Genomic DNA, 25,630 nt, shown 5'->3' with positions numbered 1-25,630 from the left:
TCAAACAAATTTGCAGTGAATGTGCACTTGGTCCCAACTCTTAGGCCACCGTGCCACACCAATCACTACAACGTCACATATCGTCTCTCTGTGTAAATTGAGCGAGCCGCAACACTATGACTTACAGCTGCATGTTTATGGGCCGATCGCGCAAAGTGGGACACGACGCGACACACGCTGTAGGAGCCGGAGTGGGACGTTTTGCATGTCCTGCCCGTGTCACGTCCCGACCTCAATCCAACGCCAACGCCAACGAAGAGGGACGATCACGCAAAGGGCCGAAAAACTCAAACGAGACCAAATTAATGTGAACTCCAATGCGAAGAACTGGCAGACCGTGGCCTCGAAAGTCACATTTAAAACTGAACAGTGAAGAGAACGGAATGTAGACATCTACTCGTTGCTGACCAGTCAAAGTCAAGCCGGATCGCAGATAATGAGCGTTTAAGACTGACAGCGCGAGTGCCCTTGTCAGCAAACACAAATGTCAGAATTAGGAGCCAATGAGGCGCGACGTGTTCAAGGCCATTCAACCGATCAGAAAATAGCATTGAGCGGGACAGATAGAGGCAGAATGTCAAAAGTGGAGCAGGGCAAAAGTACATGGACCATTGTTATGAGAGCAATCAATGTGATGCATGAAAATAATATAAAAAGAAATCATATTATCACATCAAATGAGGTGTAAGATCTGTAAACACACTGCAACTCAAGAGGACAGAAGTGATGAGCAACACGTAGACACAGATATGTGACATGTGCCAGTCAAGTTGATGAAAGCTTATTTTAATACAGCTGAGGGTTGTTTTTATCAGGCTTTGCTGTGTTTGTATGTGACAGAAAAGCTCGTCCCGAACCGCATCTGACTCGCATTTGATATAAAGCTGGCGTGATACAAATGCATCTTCTACACATAGTAACAACAGTTTAGTTGAGAGGGTTTTGCTTAAGAAGTGATGGCACTGTATTTTTATTGCACTGAAATCAATTTGGCTTTTTGAACAGTTAAATAATCGATTAGTTAAATGATGGTCAACTTATTTAGTAATCGAATAATCCTTAACTGGTCTATACAGAGGTTCCAAAGCATGACATGAGCTGAGAAATGAAGTTTTATGACTCAAATTGAGCCGCGATGGTCTGAAATGCTGATGATGATGCGGAAAATGTGCAAATGTTGTGTATTTGCTGAAAAGACTCTTTTGTCTGTAAAATGTGCTCCACCAAGAACCTCAAACGGCTTCACTTCAGCTTCATCTGGTCTAATTTAGAACAAATCTTTTCATCTTGTGACTTTTACGTTCTAAACAACTAATTGATTAATCGAAAAATAATTGCTAGACTAATCGATTAGCAGAATGATCGTTAGTTGCAGGCCTAGTTGACTAAGAAGAAGCCATCGACCAATTAATCGACTAAACAACTTAAGATTTACAGCACTAGTCATCTCATAGGTCTGTTCAATGTCTTTATCTTTTATTCTCAGTTTATCATGTGAACTTAGTAATTCAAACTGAAATTGCAATTGAAATGCTTGTCAAAAAAAAAAAAAAAAAATATATATATATATATATATTAATCCCAAATGGTCCAGCCCCAGTTATGGACTCTGGAATGTTCCACAGTATGGCATTAACATTATCAGTTATAATTCAGCTGCAGGTGTTTTATTGCTAAAACTGTGAAAGAGGCTAAAGCAATAACATCTCCATGGAGACAAGAAAATGCTAGAGTTGTCAAAATAAGTTGTCAGATACCGATCAATACTAAAACTAAAAACAAAGCCTAGACACTCATTTCATTTTCATTTTATTTATTTGTACAGGGAAAACTCCTCTTTTTCAAGGGGACGCTGTTAAAATACAACATAAATTATACAAACAAACAGAATATCCAAATAAAATTCCCAAAAAACATTCAATAAAATTAGTTTTATTGAAGTAACTGTGTTTTTTTCCACATGAAGGGAGCAAAGTTTGAATTTGAACATTAGAATGAAGTATCCAGACCAAATAATCCACATTAACAGGACGAAGTTGGATTTACCCTTGTCTAAAACCTTAAACTAGGCCTAAAAATAGCATTGTTTGATTATCATTGACATATCAAAAGCGCTATAGAGAATCGAGTACATTTCTTCGTATCAAAATCGAGTTTGAAACGTTATTATCATGACAACACGCCAAGAAAAACATGACTTCTATGTAAACTATCTTCTTGCACTACACACTCTCTGTTCATCCGGGACAACTTTATAACTGACATACCTGACATAGCTGAACAGGTCTGACGTCCTGGAGTACAAGCCTTCTTCAGATATTCAGACGCTACACTTTTTATGAGTTCATGTTTAAAAAAAGAAGAGTGAATCCAATTGAAATAACTCCGGGTGGGATCACAGGGCTCAGAGCTTCCACGCTTGTGTTACATAAAGCACATGTCACGGCCCCGGAGGAGTTCACACACTCACCTGGCTCACAATTTGACAACACATGTAGTACTATGAATAACACGTGCTATTCTAGTGTCTTTTATGTACGGTATCAAAGCGCTTTAGACCGTCGCACTAGTTTAAGGATGTTAAAGTTGAGTCTTTTGTTTATTGGTATTAGAAGTGCAGATGGCTGGAGCCTGTTACAACAGCTTTGAGCCTCAGGCAGAGTTAAACCTGGGAGTCAGCTGCAAGTATATAGTGAGATTATAGTCTTTATGTGGAAAAATATATGAAAAAAGAACATTATTATGATACATGCTTTCTTAGTTGGGATGTGCTAACGTCTCTTCCAAAGTGTTTTGTTATAAGAAGATGCAAAGGTTGTTATTGTCAAGATTAATGCTGAAGGATTTATTACAAGGTCACTATGAATCTGAAAGGCTGCATAAACTATATTATAATATTTAGGGCTGCCACTTACTAACTAGTCTATTGTACTGTATATTTGGACTTTTTATATATTGAAAATACTGGAAAAAAAATTGACTTTTAGATTGAGAATATATATTCATAAAGTGTATTATTGATCAAAATGAAAAATTGTTTATTATTTTTTGACATTTTGATTCAGTAAGTGTTAAATCTACCACTTCAATTATTTTTTATAATTGGCTTGTTATGTTATGTCATAGTTTCAGAGCTAATCATTTTAGTTTAGACCTTTACAAACCTGTTCTTTTCTAGTCACATTGTCAGAAACATTACAATTAAACTGTGATTTTCCCCTGCACTTTTTAGCCTTATATCATGATAAAAGTTCAAACACCAGTAAACAGAAGGTCTATTTCCCTGTCCCGGGGCGCTCGGGAACATGACCCGTCACGTCCCTTGTTCCCTTGTTGTATGTTCTTCTGAAGAGCTGTAAACAACTTTTCTAGAGTGATTCCCCCCAATACTGCCCCCTACATCTGGACTGTGAGTATGGTCATTATAAAGGCTTCCACTCTCCCTTCGTGCGAGTGGTCTAAAAGGTCACGTGACTGTGAAAGGTCGCTGCATTAGCCTGTGGGTTCAGCTAAGTGCTCGTAGTGGTCTTTTTCTCTCTCTCTCTCCATCTCTTGAACAATGGGATTTCTCAAACAGTAATTTTCCTTTAGTCAGTGAAACGGACAAATCGTCTTTAGAGATTATAGTACTAATTGGTTACGGGCTTTGATGATGCAATTTAGGTCACACTGCCCTTCAGTAACATTGGTAACTTTGGTAACAAGATTATAGGATGGAATTTTTTGCTCCCATTGTTTTTTTTTAAATATTAAAGGAGATTATGCTTTGTTTTTCAGATCAGTTTACATTTTGTTCATTGTAAACCGCTATATTGATCGTAAACTGTTTAATAATAGTCCATTGACTTCCTGTTCAAAACTGCAGAACTATGTTACATTTTGCCCCTACACAAGTCTTTTGGAGTCTGAATTTGTCAAATAATCACAACTAAGTACAGGGATGTGGGCGGGGATAGGGGTAAGTGAAGCACAATAGAGGATTATGTATGCATCACTCACAGTACAACTTTGAGTAAACAAATTATAAGAAAATGTGGTTGTAACAAATTTATGGCAAGGCAAGGCAAGTTTATTTGTAGAGCACATTTCATACACAAGGCAATTCAAAGTGCTTCACACAGCAGGACAAATGCATTCAAATCACAAAGAAATTACAGAAACAGAAATACAATGACTAAACTAAATTAAAAATTATCAATCCAACTGATTGTCTAAACTAATAAGATCACAAACAAAAGAGAAGAGTGCAAAGAAAAAATCCTTTCAGTCATATGCACAGCTAAACAAAAATGAAGCCTGCGTAAGTTCACCTGGAAGACCTAACTTAAATCGGCGTCGGCCTCCATGGAAGGACCCCTCTCCCCAGCGCCATCATGGCACTCAAGCGGGCGTCCGCCTGTCCGTCTGTGAGAGTCAGATCCCTCACTTCACCATGGACTCTTCCAGGTTTCTGCGCTTATCCCAAAGAGGTTATGCAGTTTTTCCCGGCCAAGAAGGATTGGTAAAAGGACGGGGGACGTCTGCGTCATGGCCCCTACACCTGCTCCTCATCCCCAATTAACGCTCTCAGTCACTCCTCCCCGCTCCAATCAACGCACAGGCGGTGGCATTTAAGCGCTCAGGCTGATGGCTCAGTCGCTTCAAACCGTATCTGCGACCCACCACCTCCCCTGCTCCTCCTCTGCATCTATTATTCTCTCCACATCTACCACCACCAGTCTCCAGGCTCCGGGGGGAAGGTATCTAATTCAATCAGATCATGGAGTGCCCATGATCGCTACGCCTTCCACCGGGGTCTGAGCGCCAAATAAACTTTGCAATAAAGTTCGCTAAAACATCTTTTCTGCTTTTGTGTCTGAGTCTCTCCAGGGTGAACTGTTTTTAGCTTGGATTTGAACATTGTCAGAGTAGAAGCCTGTCTCACATCTTCAGGAAGACTGTTCCAGATTTTAGCTGCATAAAACTTATTACTAATTTATAAACTCGTTAAATGTCTTTTTTAATGTTAAAAACGCCACATTTCAACAACACATCACAACAAACTTTTGTAACTTTTATCAATTACCTTCAGTGTCATTTCCTGTCAAGAGGAACGTTCACGTGACCCAAACATATACCTGCTAAGCTTGGAATGTTCCTCAATATGACATTACACAGATCTATCTCCATGGAGACAAGAAGGCCAACGTTTGTTTTTTGTGATATTTTTAGGCAGTACAATTACTATTACACCTTTAAGTTACTTGGACCAGAACTGAACTGATTTAACCGGCGTGTACTTTTTGGAGTGGTGCATGTGTGGTGTCAGTTCGAGGGCTAGATTGATGTCAGTGGGACAGAGGCTGCAGCGGTGCATTGTGGGGATGCTGATCTAGTGGGATGGAAAGGATTAGGGTCAGCAAGAATAAGTTGCTCAGACGTTGCATTGTGTGGCTCCACCAGCTGAAGTACGCCTCACTTGTTTTAGATATTCAGAATTAGCCTCTAAAACGACGCAGGCAATCCTTATAATGCTACGTTCATATATATTATACTCGCTTATACAACATTATGTACAATAGCATACTCGCTGATCACTACGTAAGGCCGTTATCCAATTATTTGCCACCGTTAATGCTGTTATATAATACGATTAAGGACGTATTTGTCTGTTAAAGTGAATAAATGATGAGGCAGACTTGACGTTAGCTCCCCGCGGTGCCATAATATTCCCAATAATAACTTTAGTATTGACTATAAGCAACTGTGCTCGATTCACTTCACATTAAAAGCGCGACGTGTGGAGCCACAAAACAGTCACATGACTTTCACCCCTCTCATCAGCTGATTGGTTTTCATCGACATGCGTGACATCAGTTATCAACACTGATACTTGTTTTTTCTTTGATACTTTACATTTGTAAAGGCACATTTAGGGTTTGCTGGAGTCAACAGAATACATCAAAGTGGGTTATTTTATGTACACGCTGTCAAAGGTTAAAAATAATGTAAAAAATATTTAAATTATGATTATCAATGAGTAGTTTTTGGTGTATGTTTAATGGTATCGTACTTTTCTTTGGTTTTGACTGGAATGTTCCACGCTATGGTATTGAGCTTGTGGATAGGTGATGTTTTTCAGGGCGTTTCTGAGCACTTTAACGCTTCAAACGGTAGTAAAAGTGGGAAGTCGTGTTACATTACAACCCAAGAAGACCGAATATCCAAAAAAGTGATGAGAGAAGTTCCGCTAGAAGTTAGAAATAGGCTGTGTTAGACTGTGAATATTCATTTTTTACAAGAATACTAACAATAGAGTAGTACATTAGTATACTACAATAATAGAATAGTACATTTTGGATACAATAACTTCATTTTTTACAAGAACACTAACAATAGAGTAGTACATTAGTATACTACAATAATAGAATAGTACATTTTGGATACAGTAACCAGTTCCGCCTCACAACCACCACTTTGCATTTTTTACAATATATATATTTTTTTAATCAGAATTAGTATAAGGTTCGTGTTAGGTTTAAGAAGTGCAGGTCATTGAAGTTAAGGTTTGGGCTTTGGGGCAGGTGCACTTGACAGATCTGCACCGCGAAAAAGAAACTGTTTGAACTATTCACAAACGGCTATTCAAGCTGAAATGTATCATATTTTTGTATTCAGCGCACATGGAGTAAAACACGCTTCGCCCCGTCTCCCACCACAGTTTGTTCAGCTCACATCGCCTGATCCCTGCACATGACACATTGTCCATAACCGAGGAATTCCAATGCCACGCTGTTCGGGCCCAGTGAAGCGGCCCCTGCTCCTCTCGCGCTCCCGCCGCTCTCTCGGGGTGAGCTGGTTCATACGCCGCGCTCCCGTCGCCTTCGTCGTTCCAGCTGTGACGGCGTCTCCGAGAACACAGAGCATTATTCACGTCCGCACGAGGGGGCCGCGGCTAATTGTGATTCTGCTCTTTTTCTCCAGTCGAACGTAGCAAAAGTGCCATCGTATTGTGCTTGGCCCCTGTCACCTTGAAAGCCCTGGTAGGGGACATTCCTCCGCAGTCACGAGGAACAAAGATGTGGACTAAAAGGGTCTAATGAAGCCGGACGTGGGATTTGCTTATTGCGAGTGAAGGGTGCAGTAGCGGGTGGCTGTGTGTGTGGCGGGCTTGCTAATCGCGGGATGAATGAATCCGGTGCCATTTGGAGCACAACGGAGCTCTTTCTGTAGTTCCCAGAGCCGCCCACCGCCTCGGCCCGTCCCCTGTCTGACCAAAACCACTTTAAAGGCTGACCTGTCCCCTTCGGCCTGCAAAGTGTTCTTACTGTTTGATTCTATTGTATGCTTGGACTAAATGTGCTTAGAATGTTTGTTTTCCCTTAGATTCCTTCAGTTATCTCTATTTAATTCATATCAATTGTATCATTATTTCAGTGTTCTAAATGTATTGGTTCTATATGTATGGGTTTTATGAAATTGTAAAAAATGTGAAATAATAGTTAATTTGAGATTAAGAAGCCGGGACTTTTTTCAAATTCTAGTCCCTAAGTATTGTTTTAAATCCCAAATTCTAAACATATTCCTGCTGCAATTATCTTATAAGTGCTTTTCAGAGCAGAGTTTGCCAACGCTAACAACAACTTGCATGATAACAGCCCACCAGAGTTACTTCCTGGTTCAGAGCAGATAAAAATGCTTCATAATTAGATGTAAACAGCACACTGCGGCCTCATTTTGACCCGAAGAGCTGCTATTAGAGTATATTTGTACTAGTTCAAGACAAATGTTATCACATGAACACAATTGTGTACAGCCCCTTTAATGAATTCAACCGAGAGGTCACTGCTTTTGTCTTTCTCTGATTAGTTCATGCTCTGATTATCCAGTTCTGTTCTAGAGCTGTTCACTTCCTGCTCATCTGTCACTTTCATCAAAGACTGAGCTGGCTAGAAAAATAAATCTTATATAATACATGTTTTAGTAATACATGTTTAGTTAGAGCTATAGAATCAGAATCAGAATAAGTTTAGTGCCATATTGTCAGTAGGGTCTAATTTTGACTAGTTTCTTTTAGTAGTTCATTTTAATTAATTTACTAGTTATTTTTTAACTAGAACCTTGCTTCAGGTTCCAAGTTTCTTTGGTTATCAATCATTCATATACATACATATAGAAGATATTTTACATCATGAACAAGTCACTCCACGTGGTTAATTATTTATTAGACTGATGAATGAGGCAGTTTTTATACCTGTTCTAACATGAGAGAGGGCTGAGCACATGAGCGGAGTCTTTAATGATCTTCAGAGCCGCTCACAGCTCAGGTCTGTGGAGCGGGCAGAGGGAACACACCATCATTTTACGTCAGTTTTGTAAATCTTAGGATCCAAGGCGATCGATAGCCACAACATAAAACAATCAATAATAATAGTCAAATATAAACTATGATAAAATAAGGCATCTATAAAGAGGCTCAAACTGTGGCACGTTTACCACTGCTGGTGCCCAACTTCTTCTGGTTGTACTTGTTGAGCTGTATGTGTAACTCGAGACAAATGTACTTGTGTTCTTGTTAGTTCTCATTTAAAACTACTGTAGCCAAGGCTTGAGACCAGTTTAATTCTCAATTTAGGCATTATATTGTCCTGTTTTAGTTCATTTTGACTTACATCTGGGGATACTCTGCAAGATGTTTTCTCAGGTGGTTTTTGGTGTTGACATTTTGAGAATCATTGAGCTACAGTTAATTGTCGTCTGACATTTCGACGTGATCAGTATCCAACCCGGTTTACTAATCAGCATGTTTACATCCAGTTTGTTTACCATTTTCCAGCCAACCGCCTCAAAACCCCCCCATAAAATCTGATAGCATTTGGACTAACAATTTTCTAAACATTTGCAAGATAATATTTCCATTCTATAACAGAAGCAAAGTCATTAAAATCCCGCTGAGTGAACTGTTTTCCTTGTGTTGCAGGGATCGAGCTGTGCCTGCCCGGGTGGCGCTTCTCCATGACCATGGTGGCTAACTTCGTGGTGCTGGGGGGTCAGCTGCTGTTGCCCGCTGTGGCGTTCCTGTGTGGAGACTGGCAGGTCCTACAGGCTGTTATCGTGTGCCCTCTGCTCCTCATGCTGTCCTACATCTGGTGAGGAAGTGGCACTATCATCACACGCAGCTCACGTTAACTAATGACTCCGGATACAGTTATATTCTCGCTATTTACTGTTCCTGCACATCTTTGGGACTCGGAAACCAGACTGTGAAAGGATTATGTTGAACTATTGACGCATTGACACATTCTGAAATGATCGCAGCCGAGTATCAGATGATATCACGTAATTTGAACCCATTTGAAATGCAATGTCATCAGATTGTTCAAAATTACGGACTGGAGGCGACGGGAGGCAAAACGAAGTAGGCCATAATTTCAATGGTTAACTGAGATCAGATTTAAATGCTATTGGTTTTAAGTGAATTGTCAGGGCAGAAATGTATATTACAAAAGATGAGAAAAAAAGCCTAATTTACTCACTCTAGTATTTGAGCATCGCAAAAAGTATAATTTGAGGAACAAATATGTAATATAACTGTAGATAAAAGGAAAAACAAATGTAGGCTCAACCTTCAAGTATTTGTTCTGGCTAAGCTAAAAATCTAATTTGTGTCTATAATAATCTAACAAATCAACAAATTATGTAAAATACAACAAATGCCTTTAACGCAGGCTCTGATATCACTCACATGTATCTGAGAGGTTTTCATTTTACAAACCACCTTGATTTTTCATATTTTGTGATAATCTGAGGCCAGTTTTCCCATTGGAATCACATTACAGTCTGTTGTTCCTCTTACTTTGGCTTCAAGTGAATATATTGATAAATTAATCGATAGCAAAGAGAGATATTTGCACTTTCCAGCAGCTATCAACCCTCTATCTCTATCTTTTTTTTTTTTTTTTTGCCAAACAGGGCTGTGGGTGTCTAAAAATCATTGCTGTAGATTTAATTTTGCTTTATTATAATATTCTCACGTAGAGCAGTGCAATGCATAAGTAAGTAATTGCATTTATAATAATTTACAATAATTCATTTTGGAGGAACTTGGCCATCAGCTGCTCTGGAATCTCTGGAAGCCATAAAAAAACCTACATCCGTCAATAATGTTCTTCATGTGAGAGTATGACATCATCACACAAGAATCTAAAAACCTCCCATTTTTGAACCATCAAACACATACTCAAGTTCCATTTAAATAACTGCATGATATTTGTATTAACCAGGTGTTTTTTGTTAGGAATTGTAAAATTAATGGCTGGGAATTAATCGATTGACTCATTGATTGATCTCAGTCGTCTATCATCTTAAAACAAAAATCTCTTTCAGTATTATCATGATCATAAACAATACAATAAACAGTCTGAACTCCAAACCACATGCTTTTACTGACAAAAGATTGGCTAAACAAAAAGTTGATAAAAAACACAAAATCAAAACATAACACGATGAACATTGACATTTAGACATGTCTGAATCTCTATCGCGATTAAAGTTAATTACCCAGCCTTCCCTTTTATCACTAAATTCACCAACGCTGTAATAAACATGATTTATAACGCTACTTTTTCCTCTTTGGTTGTCACATGTGGAAACCAGACTAACCAAACATATGACTAATGTAAAACTGACAGAACAATGACTGTTCATGCCTCACGTTGTTCGGTATCGCACAAAGGGCAAAAAGTATCATGACTAATACAACTGCTGGATGTTTTATGGAAGTATTGGCCTTGTTTGTTTCCTTCCAGAGGTACGAGCAGCGTGTGGGCACAGTATGCTCTGACGTTACTGTTTGGAAACATACAGCTGATTGGGCTGGGAAAGCTCTGCGTGTCGTCTGAGTTTGCTGATTTGTGGAAACAAGTTAAGAGCAGAGCAGTGTAAGATGATAAGCGCACTAGCGACGGTAGCTGGTTTTGTTAGGCAGTGGACAGTAACTGGACACTTAGAGATGAAAACATACACAGATTAGACATAACATCATGACCACTGCAGGGGAACGGGTTTTTCCACTGTGAGAGTATGGAGTGTGGAGGAAAGAGTAGTTTGGTGTGCAATAGCTAGTATTATTTTTAATGGTTTAAATGGAAGTGTGTTAAACATGATAGTTCTGAACTGTATCAGCGGCATACGCTGCGGTGTTGGCCAATCATCGCTTTCAGTCACTTCCTGTTATGGGCGAAGACTTTTGATGATTCAAAGATGGAAGATTGTGTTTTAAATGTTCAATTGCTAATTTTACAATACTTGAAACTCCTGAATATGATTCACATATGGACGGAACTTGGAAATGGACAAATTCGATATAAACTGGACGAAATGGGACTCGCATTATGGATCAGGTGTGCTCTAACCTTGTATTTTCTTTTCATTTGGATGCATTATTCTAAAAACGATAATCTCAAACAATACACAGTTTGTATTTTCTCTGTTTCTCTATTTTCTCAATTAAAAAATAATTAAAAATAAAATGAAACTCATGAATATGACATCAACATAATATTAGGAACACAGCTATTACGTTGTATACTTTCAGTTAGTATATTTTTAATAATCACAGTCTTTTACTTTCAGACTACATCCTCTTCCAAGTGTGTTCATAAAAGACATTTGAAACTGCCAGGTTATTATAGTAACATCCAGGCATATATCTGTATCTGTCTGTATTGCTGCATGATGTGACGATAAGAACTGGATTAACCAGGTCTACTGAGCATTTATGTACAGATTTGTTTTAGCTCATGCAATCAAATGTGTCAACAATGACCTACTCTATCGAAACAAAAGTTTCCCTGATAACAACCTGTGCCCCGCCTTTTCCAGGATCTTCCCTGAGTCACTGCGCTGGCTACTGGCCACTCAGCAATATGGTCGCTCCAAATGGATCATGGGACATATCGCCAAAAAGAACAACATCAACATGGAGCTGGACACAGACAACATCCTCACAGGTACATAGGCTTTTCCTCCTCATATGCAAGTGTCCCAGCTGCCTCCTTCTGAAAAGAATGTGCTCCCACAAGGTTAAAGCCATATTCTGTCTGGTTTCTATGGTAACAAGCCACTCTAGACATGGAAATGGGTGCCGAGCATCACATTACAACACTTTAGGAGTCTAATTAATGATGTTACAGCCCCCGTGGGTGGATCTAGGAGATATGGTGTAGCGCCCGTGGCAGATGGCCCCCAGTCTCAGGCTAATGGACGGTTAGATCACACCTGTCACTGGACGACTCAAAGTCACAAACACAGAAAACTCCATTTTATCTGAATAAGATTAGACGCTGCTCTGATGTGGGTGTTTCTGTTAGAGAGTAGAGTCAGTCATATTGGTAACTTAGTAAAATTTGATCTTCAGTAAACAATTCTTCATCCAAACAATCTCATTTTACATTTATGATCATTAATATTTATGATAAAGGTTCGAAATCTCAGTATTTTTCTCTTTGCACACTTCTTAATCCTCTCAAAGGCCTTCATCATTCACCCTTCAGTCACACTGGAAGATACGAAGCCTGTTGTTTTGCCACATCTGCCCTGGGGCTGATTGATGAGTAGTGGACGTAAACCTGCAAATACAGCCTCTCCAGCACTCTCAAACCCAGACAATGTCAAATATCTTTTCCCCCTGTGCAATACCACAACAATGTACTAAAAGCAATACAAATGTGTACCATGTGTTTACAGTTTAAAGCCCAAAAACTGCTTCTTCACATTAGAAGATCGTCTCACCCACTCCAATTGTTTCCACTTGTTTAAAATAACTAAATGAACTCTGCCATTTTGGAGATTTACCAGCAGCAGCCCACTCATAGTAACATTGACTTCCCTACAACTTGCTGACACTGCTCTGAGAAAAGCACACTGATACAAATTCCTCCTCTTTTAGTAGCAGACCGTTCCAACACTGACTTTTACAGAACCTCATCGCTTTTGGGAATTTGACTAACAACATTAGCAGCAGTGGAAAAAAAAAGCAACAGTCATTTTGCGTAGGCCGGACGGAGAACAACCTTTTTGTAGCCAAGTCAAAGGATCAGTAGGAAGGCGAAGTGGAGATAACCTTGAGGCGTTGAAGAAGAATGCCGTCACATGCTTGAGTCGACATGAACGTGCAGCACCGGCGAGAGAGAGAGAGAGAGGGTTTGCTGTGTTTCTACGGCAACACGTCAACATCCACCGCGGGTTTTTGATGTGTCGCTGTTTACAAACGCGCTCCGAGGTGTAGAGCGTTTCGGGTTTCCTCAGAACACTGTCACACCTGCTGAGCAAATTGTCAAGAGATTACCGTAGTCACATGAGAAAAAACATGTCTATTGTGATGTGTTGTGATGAAGGTTTCAACTTGTTTGACTGCGTATGAAATATAGAAATATAGAAATGAAGAGAATGTCTTAGTTAGCTTGTACCAAAAAGGTTGGGATTCATGTTAAAGGTTACATGACTCTGAACTGGTTGGTTTTTGGGGCAAATGGAGAACACGGGATGTACAATCGTGAATTATTTCTGTTTAATCTTCAATAAATAACACTTTTGGTCAGATTAGAGACGCAATTTAAACAGGGCGGGGCAATGTGGTGATAAACATTGATTTGTGATTCATCTGCCGTTTTGGTCAAATTGACATATTGAGATTCTGTAATTTTGTTTTAAATGTCTTTGAAGGTTGATCGTTGAAGAAGTGTCGCACAGAACGTAAATGGCACATAAAATTACCCCAAAGTGTTGAAATATTGCTCTGCCATTCTGCTGTCTGTCTCTTTTTCAGGTCATTTTAACAGTTTTAATGATAGACGACACACTACATATTCTAACTTTGTGTATTTCCAAAACAAGAACTAGAACAACTGCGATATGATTCATTTTTCTACTTCACTTCTACATGTATCGTGATAAATACAAAATTGTGATTTGGCCCCAAGAAAATCGTGATTATTTTTCTTTTTTTGTATATTGCCCAGCTCTAAATGTTACTAATCTTTGTGAAATTCATTTTCACTTTCATTGCCATTGACGCAAAATCATACTTTCTGGATGACAAAATAAAGTTAATGTGACAAAAACAGCCAGATGAAAAAGTACTCTTTGTTGTATTTTTGGATGGTAGATTGCATTGAAAAGGCCTAATTTTGCTCCTAAAACCATTTTTTTGTACATCATTTGGTCAGACGATCAGTGCAACTTCAAATTAGTATTATTGTCTGTTTGGGACGTCAAGATTATCAGGTTATTATAATTGTGGTTATTCATGTCACAATAGAACCAGAAAATAATCATTGTGACAATTTTAGAAGCAAAAATAAGTCTTCTTAGTTCATCCTACAGCCCAAAAAATATAACTAAATGTAAAATACTTTATAATCAGTCTGTTTTTGTCACAAATGTCAAGAATACCGTAGTATTGTGTTAGACAATGGAAACAAAAGAACATTTAAATACCACGGTTTGTCACAGTCTCAATAATCATGAATAATCGTTTAATCATTAAATTCGTTCTCAAAATAATCCTAACACCAACATTTTATACCATCACATCTGCATCAGCTGTATGTAACTTTAAATGCAACTTATCCCCAGTAGTTTCAAGCTAGAAGGCAAGTTTTATTTGCAGTTAATTTTAATCCCTTTTCAAACTAAAAAATGTCTAATGTCATAAGCTGCAAAGGCATGATATGACAAGCTTTTCAGTTTTAATTAAACCAAGTATGTTTGCTCTGTTTGAATTGGAATTTACATTTATTTTACAACGATTAGTCTGCACATTGTTATTACTATGTTATAATCACTTTGCCTTCTGTTATAATTACTGTTTCGTGTCCTTTTGCTGTTGTTCTAATCAGTGTGTATGAGGCATGTTGTGACGCACTATTATTATGATTATGTATTTGCAGAACTCCAGCGTGCCCTGCAGAAGAAGTCTAAGAGGACATGCATTGTCAAAATGGTGGGCACGAGGAACCTGTGGAAGAACATCGTTGTCCTCTGTGTCAACTCGTAAGCGCTCTCCTCGTACCTTTTCCCGCTTCTCGCCGCTTCTCGCCGCAGTTTTGCCAGTCAGACGCCATTTTGTGTTAACCTGAGAACTTTACAGCAGGGATAAGCTCCTCTCGCCACTTTTCTTTCTTTCTCCCTCCCTGCTCACGCTGCGCTCCTTTTTACACCTCCGCAGGGATCGGTCCATTTCTGTCCGTCTCAATCCGCGCTCCGCTGTAGCTGCCTCTGTCCGTGACTCTCTGCTCGGCATCAATATTGCATGAGGTCTGTCCTTATGAAGCATTAGACCTCCAGAAGACAGGGCGGTGAGGGCGGGCGCACGATTTGTGGATGGATAAATAGCCCTGGTTTCTGTTGGATTTAATAGGTACACGTCGATCGATTATAACATGATGGCCACACACGGTGAAGGGAGGGCTTAGTGGTACCTTTTAGTAAACCAGTGAATATTTCATTTACAGGGTTGTTGCATATTTTAGAGGCAGGAAACATGTGTATGAATTAGACATAACTCCAGCTCTTGTTTGGTTTTACACAGAGCAATTTCCATCTGAAAATACAAGGAAAGAACCGGATTGAACTGATGACTGTTGATGGACAAATTGCTGAAGAAATAAATGCTTGATTATAAGATAGGATAAGATAATCCTTTATTGTCAACACATGGGGAAATTTCATTGTTGCAACGCAGGTAGATACAGAGGAAAAGGACAGATAACTTATAGGAACTCTTTTAAACAAAACTCTTATAAGCAAAAACAAAACAAAACCTCTCATTTCTTAATAAGGAATGGAGGGGGAAAATAAAGATAAAATAAAATAAAAACAGCTAGCGTAAGACAAGATAATACTAATAATAATGGCAAAATAAACACTAATAATAATGGTGAAATAAACACTCTATTTACATTGCATTATAGAGAATGCTCAGGTAACACAGCGCCCACAGTCATCACATGAGGCTGCATATTGAGTTGGTGGGCAATAAACAAAACTTTATGATCTGATATGTGTGTTTCTGTGTGCAAACATTGTACAATTCTGCCCTACAAAGGAAAAGCTGCAGTAACAGTTAAATAGATTAAAATATCTAGTGGCTGTTCGCACGTCACCTTCATGAGTCCATGTAGCTCCGTCATATTCATGTCATTCTGTGGAAGATTCAGGCAAAGCAATAACATCTCCTTGAAGAGAAGCGGGTGGCCTGTCCTCCACCAGGTCAAGGTATGATCAGAGTCAGATCTGTAAAGGCTGTTTACAGTCAGGATACAGCATTTACAATCCAATTATTAAGCACATAACAAAATAACTTCAGACAAATGTGTTTGTTTCTGTTCGTGAATGAAGCTAGCTCCATTCTCGAGTCAAAGACAAAAGATCAAACATTTAAAACAGGATGATATTGCGGGGTTTCCAGATGGTCATAGTCACAGTTTGAAGTGAGGGGGCAGATATAAGAATAGTGCATGAGATTTTTGGTGGAGTGTTATGAGAGCACGGTCAGTTATGCATTTCCATGTCTTGTATTGTATGAAACATTTTAACCATAAAACTGTCCCGTATATGAGAATGATGTCGTTTTTTCACATTCTTGTCTCGGTTGAGAGAAAGGAAAACCTCAGACACTGTCTCGCTCTTATTACAATTTATTGCATACGTTTCGCTCGACTGACCTTCATCATTCTATCATCAGTGTGAAAACGTTCTTCGATGACCTAGAAAAATCCAAGACTCACTCCCTTTGTTAATAATTATGCATTATAATGTGTAATTACGATATTTATTTCTTTGTTGCAGATTAACAGGGTACGGGATCCACCACTGCTTCGCCCGCAGCATGATGGACCCCGAGCCCTTGGAGACCACCATGTTTCACAACTTCTATGCAGACTACTACACAATGGCGGGCATCGCCGTGGCCTCCTGCATGGCTCTGTGCCCGGCTGTAGGTCTAATGGGCAGGAGAGGCGGTCTGCTCATGTTTATGATAATCACAGCTTTGGCTTCCCTGCTGCAGCTGGGTCTGCTCAACTGTGAGTACTCTATATACACGAGGCGCTATTAGCTGCAGTTTGGTTATACATCACAATCAAAGTGACCGCCATTGCATAATCGGTCTGAGCTTTGGGCTTCATAGATTCCGTTAGCAGAGGAGAATGAGGCACTTAGCTGCTATAACACGAGTAAGTGGGTTTGTTACAGCCTTTTAACTCTAGCATTAACTAAATGTCATCAGTTTGTTTGGGAACTTGGTGATAGCAACAGTGAGATAGATGGAAAAATCAATATGATCTCAAAAAACATGCTGTGTCATAATCCTATAGCTTTGCTGGGGCTGTCAGAAAAGTGTGTGCTTGAGCAAATGTAGTCGAATTATACTAAAATACTGAAGTGTAAGGCTTACATATTTATAAGGTTGCACCACTTTGGAGAAATTGGTTTTAGTTTTTGCATATCGTGTTGAATTTCAACTGTGCGTGACTGTGCCATTCACTTGTTATGCTTGTTATGCTCTGTCAAAATAAGAGACACACTGTAGGCAAATAATGACATTTATACAACATCATAGTATATTGAATATTAAGTGTTAAATCCTGATTACTAGTATGTAAAGAGTTCAGTACCTATAGTGTGTCAGTTACTGTGGATGAGAACAATTACAATTTATATGCGTCTAATAAATGCGTCTGTTTTGTGTTGTATTCATTACATTTTGACTGGCTGGTAAGAGATTTGATCTGTCCATAATGTTCTATTGTTTAACAGGTTAAAGAGCTGAATTTGAACAATGTTAAGCTCTAGTGCTTTGGCTAATTGTGTGCTCGGACATGCTTACAAACAGCTCTTTTAGTCAATGTGTGCCCAAAGTCACTTCACACCATCTAGGGTTAACTCAATGACAAACAAATGTCACCTAAAGTTTAACTCGGCCGCCCCGTCGCCCTGCCCCAGTTTGGTCCAGCTCTTAGTCATGGAAAAACATCCATTTGCATTTATGCTGAGTGTGTGGGCCTGGGTTATTTTGGAAATAAAGATGCGAGAGAGCAAATGTTGTGTGTATACCTAATACTTCTCTGTCTGTACAGTGCTCGGGAAGTACAGCGGCCATCTGAATATAGGTAAGAACTCCTTCTCTCTGCACTAAACCTGACTTGGCCTGCAGTATTTCATTAGGCCCCACAAGCCTGACAGAGCCCTCGATGTAATTACAGTTAGCTTTTACTTATTTATCTCCGTTGTGTTAAACGGGGCGAGACTCTTTGAGATTGAGCCGAGGATTTCACAACTGGCCTCCTTCCAATGTTTATCAGACTCTTTATTCCCCTCTCACTAATCCCACTGTGGGAAGAGGAACTGCTCTACTCTCAGTGATTGGACGGAGACAGAGAATGGGTTAAAGCAAAAACACTAATGACTTTATTCAATCATGCAAATGTAGCAACATTTGAAGCACAGGAAGCAGAGGGTTCATTTGGGTGAAGCAAGGCAGAAGCTGTTTTGCTTACCGCTCCATTTTTAAGGCTTTGTACAAAATGTATCCTCAAATTATGTTTTTTTATGTTTGAACCTTACAATATGGGACAAAATTATAACCAAGAGCTTTAGACAATTCAATTAAAGGGAATTGATTATATGCATTTGATTTATTGTTGGTCGATTTACTGGAATACAAATGATTGACTGCTAGTTTATGACAGCAAACTGAAATTCATGCTTTAATAGTAAACTGCATAATTTAGCTTTTTATTGTTAGCTTATGATTTATAAGTTAATTTGAGTCTTTCCTGAAATGTTTTAGAATTGCATCATGACCACATTGTAACATCAACAGAAGCGCCATTATTTTGTCTTGAAAATGACATTCGACTGTCCAAAAGTGATATATAGTATGAATCATTTCCTTAGTATTAAAATCAACACAAAAGCAGTACATTTCTTAATCTACGGCCATATTTTACTGAGTACACTGCATTTTATATTTCAATATCTCTTTGTATAATATGTAAAGTTGGTCGTGACTATTATTGTAGATCTCGGTTGTAACAATACAGTTCAGTGAGAGTTCAGAGCGTAACGTTAACTGCCCCGTTTGCATGTGTTCGGTGCTGTGTCTGCAGATAGCTCTGGTACGCTGAACAAGAACTTCTCCATCGCCTTCTCCATCATTGGCATGTTCTCCTCCCACGCCGTCAGCAACCTGAGCATCTTCTTCTGCGCCGAGATCACCCCCACCGTCATCAGGTATGCACGCCATGGGCTCTTATAGGACGAGGGGGAAATGAGTGGATGAACGGTGCTTTTCGTTCAGCCTTGATAAGACACAGCAGGGAGGTGGATCAAAACACAAGGCTTTGGATGCATCAAGACACATATTATGCAAACTTTTGACTTTTCTGAGCTTTTAACCATGTTGTAACATTGTTTCCTCCTCAAAAAACATACCTGGAGTTGCATTTAGCTTCCTCTGAGCATCAAAAACACTCCAGACTCTCCTCAATAATCGATGTTTTCTCAATCTGTGACTTGGCTCTGAGATGTATTTATTTCATATTTATTAGGGACACAGATACGGAAAGTTCCATAGATAAGACAAAAGAATACTGTCAATAAGTTACAATAGTATTTACACTCTAGATAGTATTTACACTTTAGACTCGTTCTGAGCATTTCTGCCGTCAAATCAGGACCATTGCAGCTAATGTATTTTGTGTTAATGCATCTTTGCTGTCATTGATCAAAAATGTGATTGTTGGAAGCGCATCTGTTTTAAACAAATAATAAGTTTGATGTCGGGAATGACAGTGGCGCTGAGGTGATGGTAAGCAGTGGGGCTGATTGTGTCAGGAAGGGCATCTGGCATAAACATCTGCCAAATAACAGTGGGACTATTTCTCTGTGGCGCCACCTGGTGAAAAAGCTAGTTCCTCAATGACCAAAAGAATAACTTAACTAAAGAATAACTAATGTAAACTTCAGAAATTAAGTACAGAAAATAGTACATTTCAAATAATTCAATTCATTAATACCTGGAAAGGGACATATTTTTTTCTACTTTATGGTGGTAAAATGCCAAAATACTTAACATTTTTACATTTACCTCCATATAGACAATGCATGTATATTTTTGATGATGACCGATATTATTTTTCATTTAAATAAACAAATACCTTTTTTATTTAGCGTATAACACTCTTGAGGCGATCATGTGTCACTTCTATTGCACTTCATATGATGCAAGAGACTCCAGTGAAACATTTAAAGGCCAAAGCCCATTCCAACATTCTTCTCCACATAGATCAGCACTTATTAAACTGACCATAAGAAATCACAGATGTTTGGTGAGCATTACAGTCCTGCTGTATGAAATAGCTGCTTTTCTCAGGAGAATGTATGACAAACAGATGACAAAGCATTGTGGAGTTTCACTTCTACAGTTATGTAAGAGTTGCCTGCGTGCATGCTGCCATCTGGTGGTGAAAGCAGGCATGACCTAAGAGGACTGCATGAAAAGGGAGTGCCTTTGTTGGTTCTGCAGCACTCCCTGGTGCTATGTGCTAAAATGACAAAGATGTATGACAAGACGCAGGAGGTTTAGAGTGTTCTAATGGCTTCAAGATGTGGCGTGGTAATGTCGTATAATTGGATACATTTTGCCTTTAATTAAATAAAATGAGTATAACGCAGAAACCGATGATTTACTGGTGGCTATAATATTTGTTTACAACTCCGACTGACAGTGACTTGTTTTCCCTCAGGGGCGGTGGTCTTGGTTTGGTCCTGGCCAGCGCCGGCTTCGGCATGCTCACCGCCCCCATCATGGAGCTGCACAACCAAAAGGGCTACTTCCTCCACCACATTATCTTCGCCTGCTGCACCCTAATCTGCATCATCTGCATCCTCCTGCTGCCCGAGACGCGCTACCAGCCCCTCCCGGAGACGCTGGCCGACGGGGAGAGCTACACCAGGCAGCCTCTCCTCCTCCCACGCAAACCCGGGGAACAGCGCCAACTGCTGGGCCAGTCTGAGAGCAGCAGGGACTACACCCGGGTGGGAGTCGGGGATACTCCCCTGCACGAAGCCGCCGCCACCGCAGTCTCCACCATGGACTCCACCGCGTCGTCGGCCGTGGATATGACCATGGAGGTGCACCCGAGTAAACCCCAGCTCAAGAAAGACCCCAACGGGCACTCTCTTTCCTCCCTGTCCACGCCTATTGCGATGGGCAAAGACGCAGTTATACACGCCAGTAAGGAGCACTTGTTGTCTTCCACTCCTCTGCACAAAGCCTCTCACGTTACAGACCCTCTCTTAGCCAGCGCAGAGGAGCCCCCCACTATAGTCCTGCATCCCCTGGAGACGCCACAAGCAGCCTCTGATCTCCCCGAAGTGACCGAAACTAGCTTTTCCGCCAGCAAAAAGCCGGAAACGCAGCGAGCTTCCTCCCCGTCCCCCGTGGCTCCTCGCTCCGTGATCAGCACCACGCCCACCATCGAGCCCCCGCCCACTTCCATGCTGGAGTCCCCGGAGCGACTTCACAATGGCGAAATTGCACTGAAACCCGAACCTGCGCCGACAGACGACACTGCACCTGCACCTTCGGAGAGCTCTCCTGTTCCCACTATGCACGACAGCGCCGCTCCGACAGACTCTGATAACATCGCCGCCGTCAACGCAGACATTCCTGACGTCCATTTAGAAATAATAGATCAATCCTCAACTGGGGAGACCCCTTTAGTAATTTCCCAAGAGGAAGACCCCACCTCCTCTTGCGTTAATGATGTAATTTCCCCTAAAGTGCCCCCTTCACCTCCTCCACCTCCACCGCCACCACCCACGGACTCTTTCACTCCCCCGCTTATACATCCTGGCCCCGTCCTCCCCGTTACAGACATTGTGAACTCTTCCCCTGCGCTGGAAACATCCACCCAAAACGCTGCAGACATTGTTCAGGCCGATCCTGACTCCGCCGCCTCCTTAGATCTACTCCCACAGCCCCTCCCGGTGTCCGCACAAGAAAACCCTTCTTATTTTGAAATGGACTGCACCGTCTCCTCCCCCATAGACTCCGGGGTGCTCTCACTACGGGACAGTGCCAGTACAGAAAGCAGCATTGTGGCCGGGGTGTCACCGTCTTGATCTAACGTCGCGCCCACAATGGAGCTTTATGTTTTGGAACTTGGGCGTGTGAACCATGCCTCACAAAACAAGAACAACGACATCAAAAAAAGCAAAGGAGAGCATAAACTGTCAGGCACTTAATGCATAGACTGTTTCCATTGGAAGTTGAGTCTTAGAAATCTGCTGTATGTTTCTTAACGTGCCCATTCCTGCAGCAAATGAATGAAGTTTTCTCTAAGATTCTGATAAAACAGGCAAGTGTTGGTGTGTATTGTACTTTGATATGGTTTGACTACTTTATGTAATGATCAGAAAGGTGTGAGAAACAGATAATATTAATAACAACACCTTTGAAATATAGCTACTCATCAGAAATATTTGAAAACTATTCTGTAATTTGTTTCGATGTCATGTTATGCTAAGAAAAGTCTTAAATCTGACCCTGAAAACTCAAACCCTCAAATGTTTGGTGCTTGGTGCTTGATGCCTGGTGTAGACAGCGCCACCTGCAGTCTGATCCACAAGACTGCCACAGTATGTATTCCCCAAAGTTCCTGGTTGATTGGCTGAGGGTGTCTGGGTACTTTTTGTTCCCAGATTTTGTGATTCAGAAATTGTCCCAGTCCGTTCTCTAGCTTTCCCTTCTCCAACTGCCTAAACGTGTGTAAATATAGCGTCATTCAAAGTGATCCTTCGGAGAAAAACTACAGGAAGAACAATACTTACCAACACTGGTCGTTTTAGGATTTACAACTTTTGTGGAAGACCAAATGAAAGTTTCTGGACATGCAAGTGAGAGTGCCAGACGCTGGGTGTTTGTTTTTTTTTAAGTTGGAAAAAGTCATTGGAAATCACCAGCCTTTAAACTTTACTTCGATGAATGGTGATACCTGTCATTTTAAAATAGCCACAATCATGACGCGTGTGGGTGGGACTGGGGGGATCACATGCAAACAGAAGTCAAGTCAGCGCTACATTTTGAACATAACTGTCTGTATATTGCCTTACCTTCTGACTGCGTGTGTCTTTCTAACAGTACAAAGGTAAATCCGATTGATTTACCTCATGCAATGCCAAAAGAAGACTATGCTGACCAAAATTGTAAATGTAGAAATAGTGCCAAAACATTAGTTTGATACAGTAAGGAGCTAGAGTCAGTATTTTCTTGTTTTCTAAATTGTCTTGTCCCTTGCCATAATCCACAGACAACGGGACGGCCCCGAAACTGAAGGAGCCGTTTCAAGCTTAGCAAATGACATTTATTTTATTGGTGCGGTTGTAGACACATTTACTTAGTCATCACTAAAGTTGATACATATTTCAGTATTTCAAAACTCACCAATGACGTGCCCCAACACGAGGGAAAATAAATCTAGAGAGATGACGGATTCTGTTGTGGCAATTGCGGCAGCCATCTTGTGACTGTAAGAGCAGCAACAATAGAAAAGAATGTAAAAACATGGCCAGAAAATTCACTGAGAGTTATTCAATTTAATATAATGGTAAATATGTGGTCCTAATAATACCAATAAGTCTCCGTTTTACTGAATTAAGAAATCAACTTTAAAATAGTGCACTGGTCGTTGTTTTATGCAGAATTAAACTGAGAAGAAAAAAAAAGGTTTGTCGGTACACAATATGGACCATTGGTAATATAATATAATAATGATTCTGATCACTTCAATAACATTAAAAGAATCTTTTTATGACCAAAAATGATTAAAATGTATATATATATATATAATTGAAAGATTATTTCACATTTGTGTGCTTGGACATTGGTTAAAGTGCAAATACAAAATTGTCCTATTATCAAAGTAATTACAATAAACAATGACTCTTAATAGTTTGCATGAGTTCAGTATTACAGTCAGAACATGGCTGCTGGAACAGGACGTCGGAGACAATGTGTTACCATGGCAATTATTCCTCTAGTTTTCATTTCATGCCATTGCCCTAAAATGCATTGTATTCGACTTTTTCAGTATTTGTAGCGCTTCATTCGGATTCCACAATTTTCTTTGCATTAAGGTCAAAATTATGAACATAATTGTGATAGTATCAGCGATACATATTTAAGTAAAAGCTATTTCAGTTGACAAGACATGTTCATGACAACGCAAAACATCAGTTTATTAACCAAACCATATAATGGTGACGTACCATAAATAATGTAGAAGCGGCATAAGGAAAGCCACTGATATTTGATTTACATGGTACATATATTTGGTACATATTTTGTGTCATAAAGGTCTTGACAAATAGTGAGAAACTACTGTTTACAGAAAGTCTCATTGATTATGACTTACAATAATAACTACGCTGTACTGTACATTTACAAATCCAATAACGGATTGTCTTGTTATTTCAAATGTGATACAATACTTGTCATAGTACGTTGCAACTCATTTAATCCAGGGAGTTTTTAATCTTCTTTTTAATCAAACATTTTTATTGTTACGGTACACAGCTGGTGCTCTACCAAGAAGCTGGTTTGACTCAAGTCGGCTATGCACTGACACATGCTACTTTTAACACCTTTTAATCAGCAAACTTCCATATCCAACCCCATGTTTATCATCTACTGCATGCACGGATCAGGTACATGATTTAAGGATCACTGATGCTGAAGTGAATATTGTGTTTCTCAATATGAAAAGCGGTGAATTGCTTCGATCCAATATCAAACGTGCTCACAATATCTTTGCTTGATCCGCGCATGCTTTGCTGCTACGCCTCAAAGCACAAAGCCCTGCGATGATGTGATGTCAGATCTGGAGTTTGTCTGGACAGCAAAAAAAAGAAAAGAAAAAAGGGAACAGGATCAATCGTTTAAAAGATTTTAGAACATTCATATTTTGATCTATTTCAGGAACAGAATTTTGACTCTGGAGATCTTGGCATCTTCAATATAGAATTTTCCTGCAATGGTCCGTAGCTTTGCATCAGTCTATTGTGTTGTCTGTGACGGTAACAGTTGTCTCAATGCGCGAACTAACAAAAAATGTCACCAGAAACCTCATGCAGCACCAGTATAATGATTTAAACAGCACAAAGACGACCAGCGCCCGTGCAGTGGTGAGGGTGGCTGAGAAAAGATACCTTATTCTTATTAAGCATGTGGTTTCGATTCAATTAAAAATGTTAAGCGATGTTGACACAAGTGTTGACAAGCTCCTATGAATTATGGGGAGACAGAATACACTGGCTTGGCATATGTAAATACATGTAGTTCTCTGGAAGGAGCTTGGTCTGATGTGGACAGGTTTGGAATCCCCAGTGCACACATTTCAGGTTCTTTTTAACCGTACGACTCTCCTGTTTCCACTGGAGACTTGAATGAATGTAAAAATCATTGATTGTACCATTTGTAATTCCAAATTGATTGGTTTCATGTTTTTATTTTATTTTAACATGCATAATGCACTTGTATATAAGCCATACATGTTGTTAAAATAAACCACTATTTATTGATCAA

The 25,630-nt window shown here is 39.8% G+C and overlaps 1 protein-coding gene across 1 annotated transcript in view; it reads left to right on the top strand.

Annotated features, from left to right (window-relative positions):
- The window catches only part of LOC140356542 (solute carrier family 22 member 23-like), a 57,103-nt gene extending 31,473 nt beyond the window's left edge, over nucleotides 1–25,630 (top strand). The window contains exons 4-10 of the mRNA XM_072441567.1: nucleotides 8,960–9,128; nucleotides 11,863–11,990; nucleotides 14,931–15,033; nucleotides 16,831–17,066; nucleotides 18,120–18,152; nucleotides 19,152–19,275; nucleotides 20,790–25,630. Of these exons, the coding sequence (XP_072297668.1) occupies nucleotides 8,960–9,128; nucleotides 11,863–11,990; nucleotides 14,931–15,033; nucleotides 16,831–17,066; nucleotides 18,120–18,152; nucleotides 19,152–19,275; nucleotides 20,790–22,170 (2,174 nt within the window). The 3' untranslated portion in view covers nucleotides 22,171–25,630. The remainder of the gene's footprint in view (nucleotides 1–8,959; nucleotides 9,129–11,862; nucleotides 11,991–14,930; nucleotides 15,034–16,830; nucleotides 17,067–18,119; nucleotides 18,153–19,151; nucleotides 19,276–20,789) is intronic.

The sequence above is a fragment of the Eucyclogobius newberryi genome, unplaced genomic scaffold (assembly GCF_026437365.1).
Source record: "Eucyclogobius newberryi isolate DKJ021-1_F unplaced genomic scaffold, fEucNew1.0.hap1 SCAF_12, whole genome shotgun sequence".
Classification (NCBI taxonomy): Eukaryota; Metazoa; Chordata; class Actinopteri; order Gobiiformes; family Gobiidae; genus Eucyclogobius; species Eucyclogobius newberryi.
This window is presented reverse-complemented; position numbering and strand designations above follow the sequence as displayed.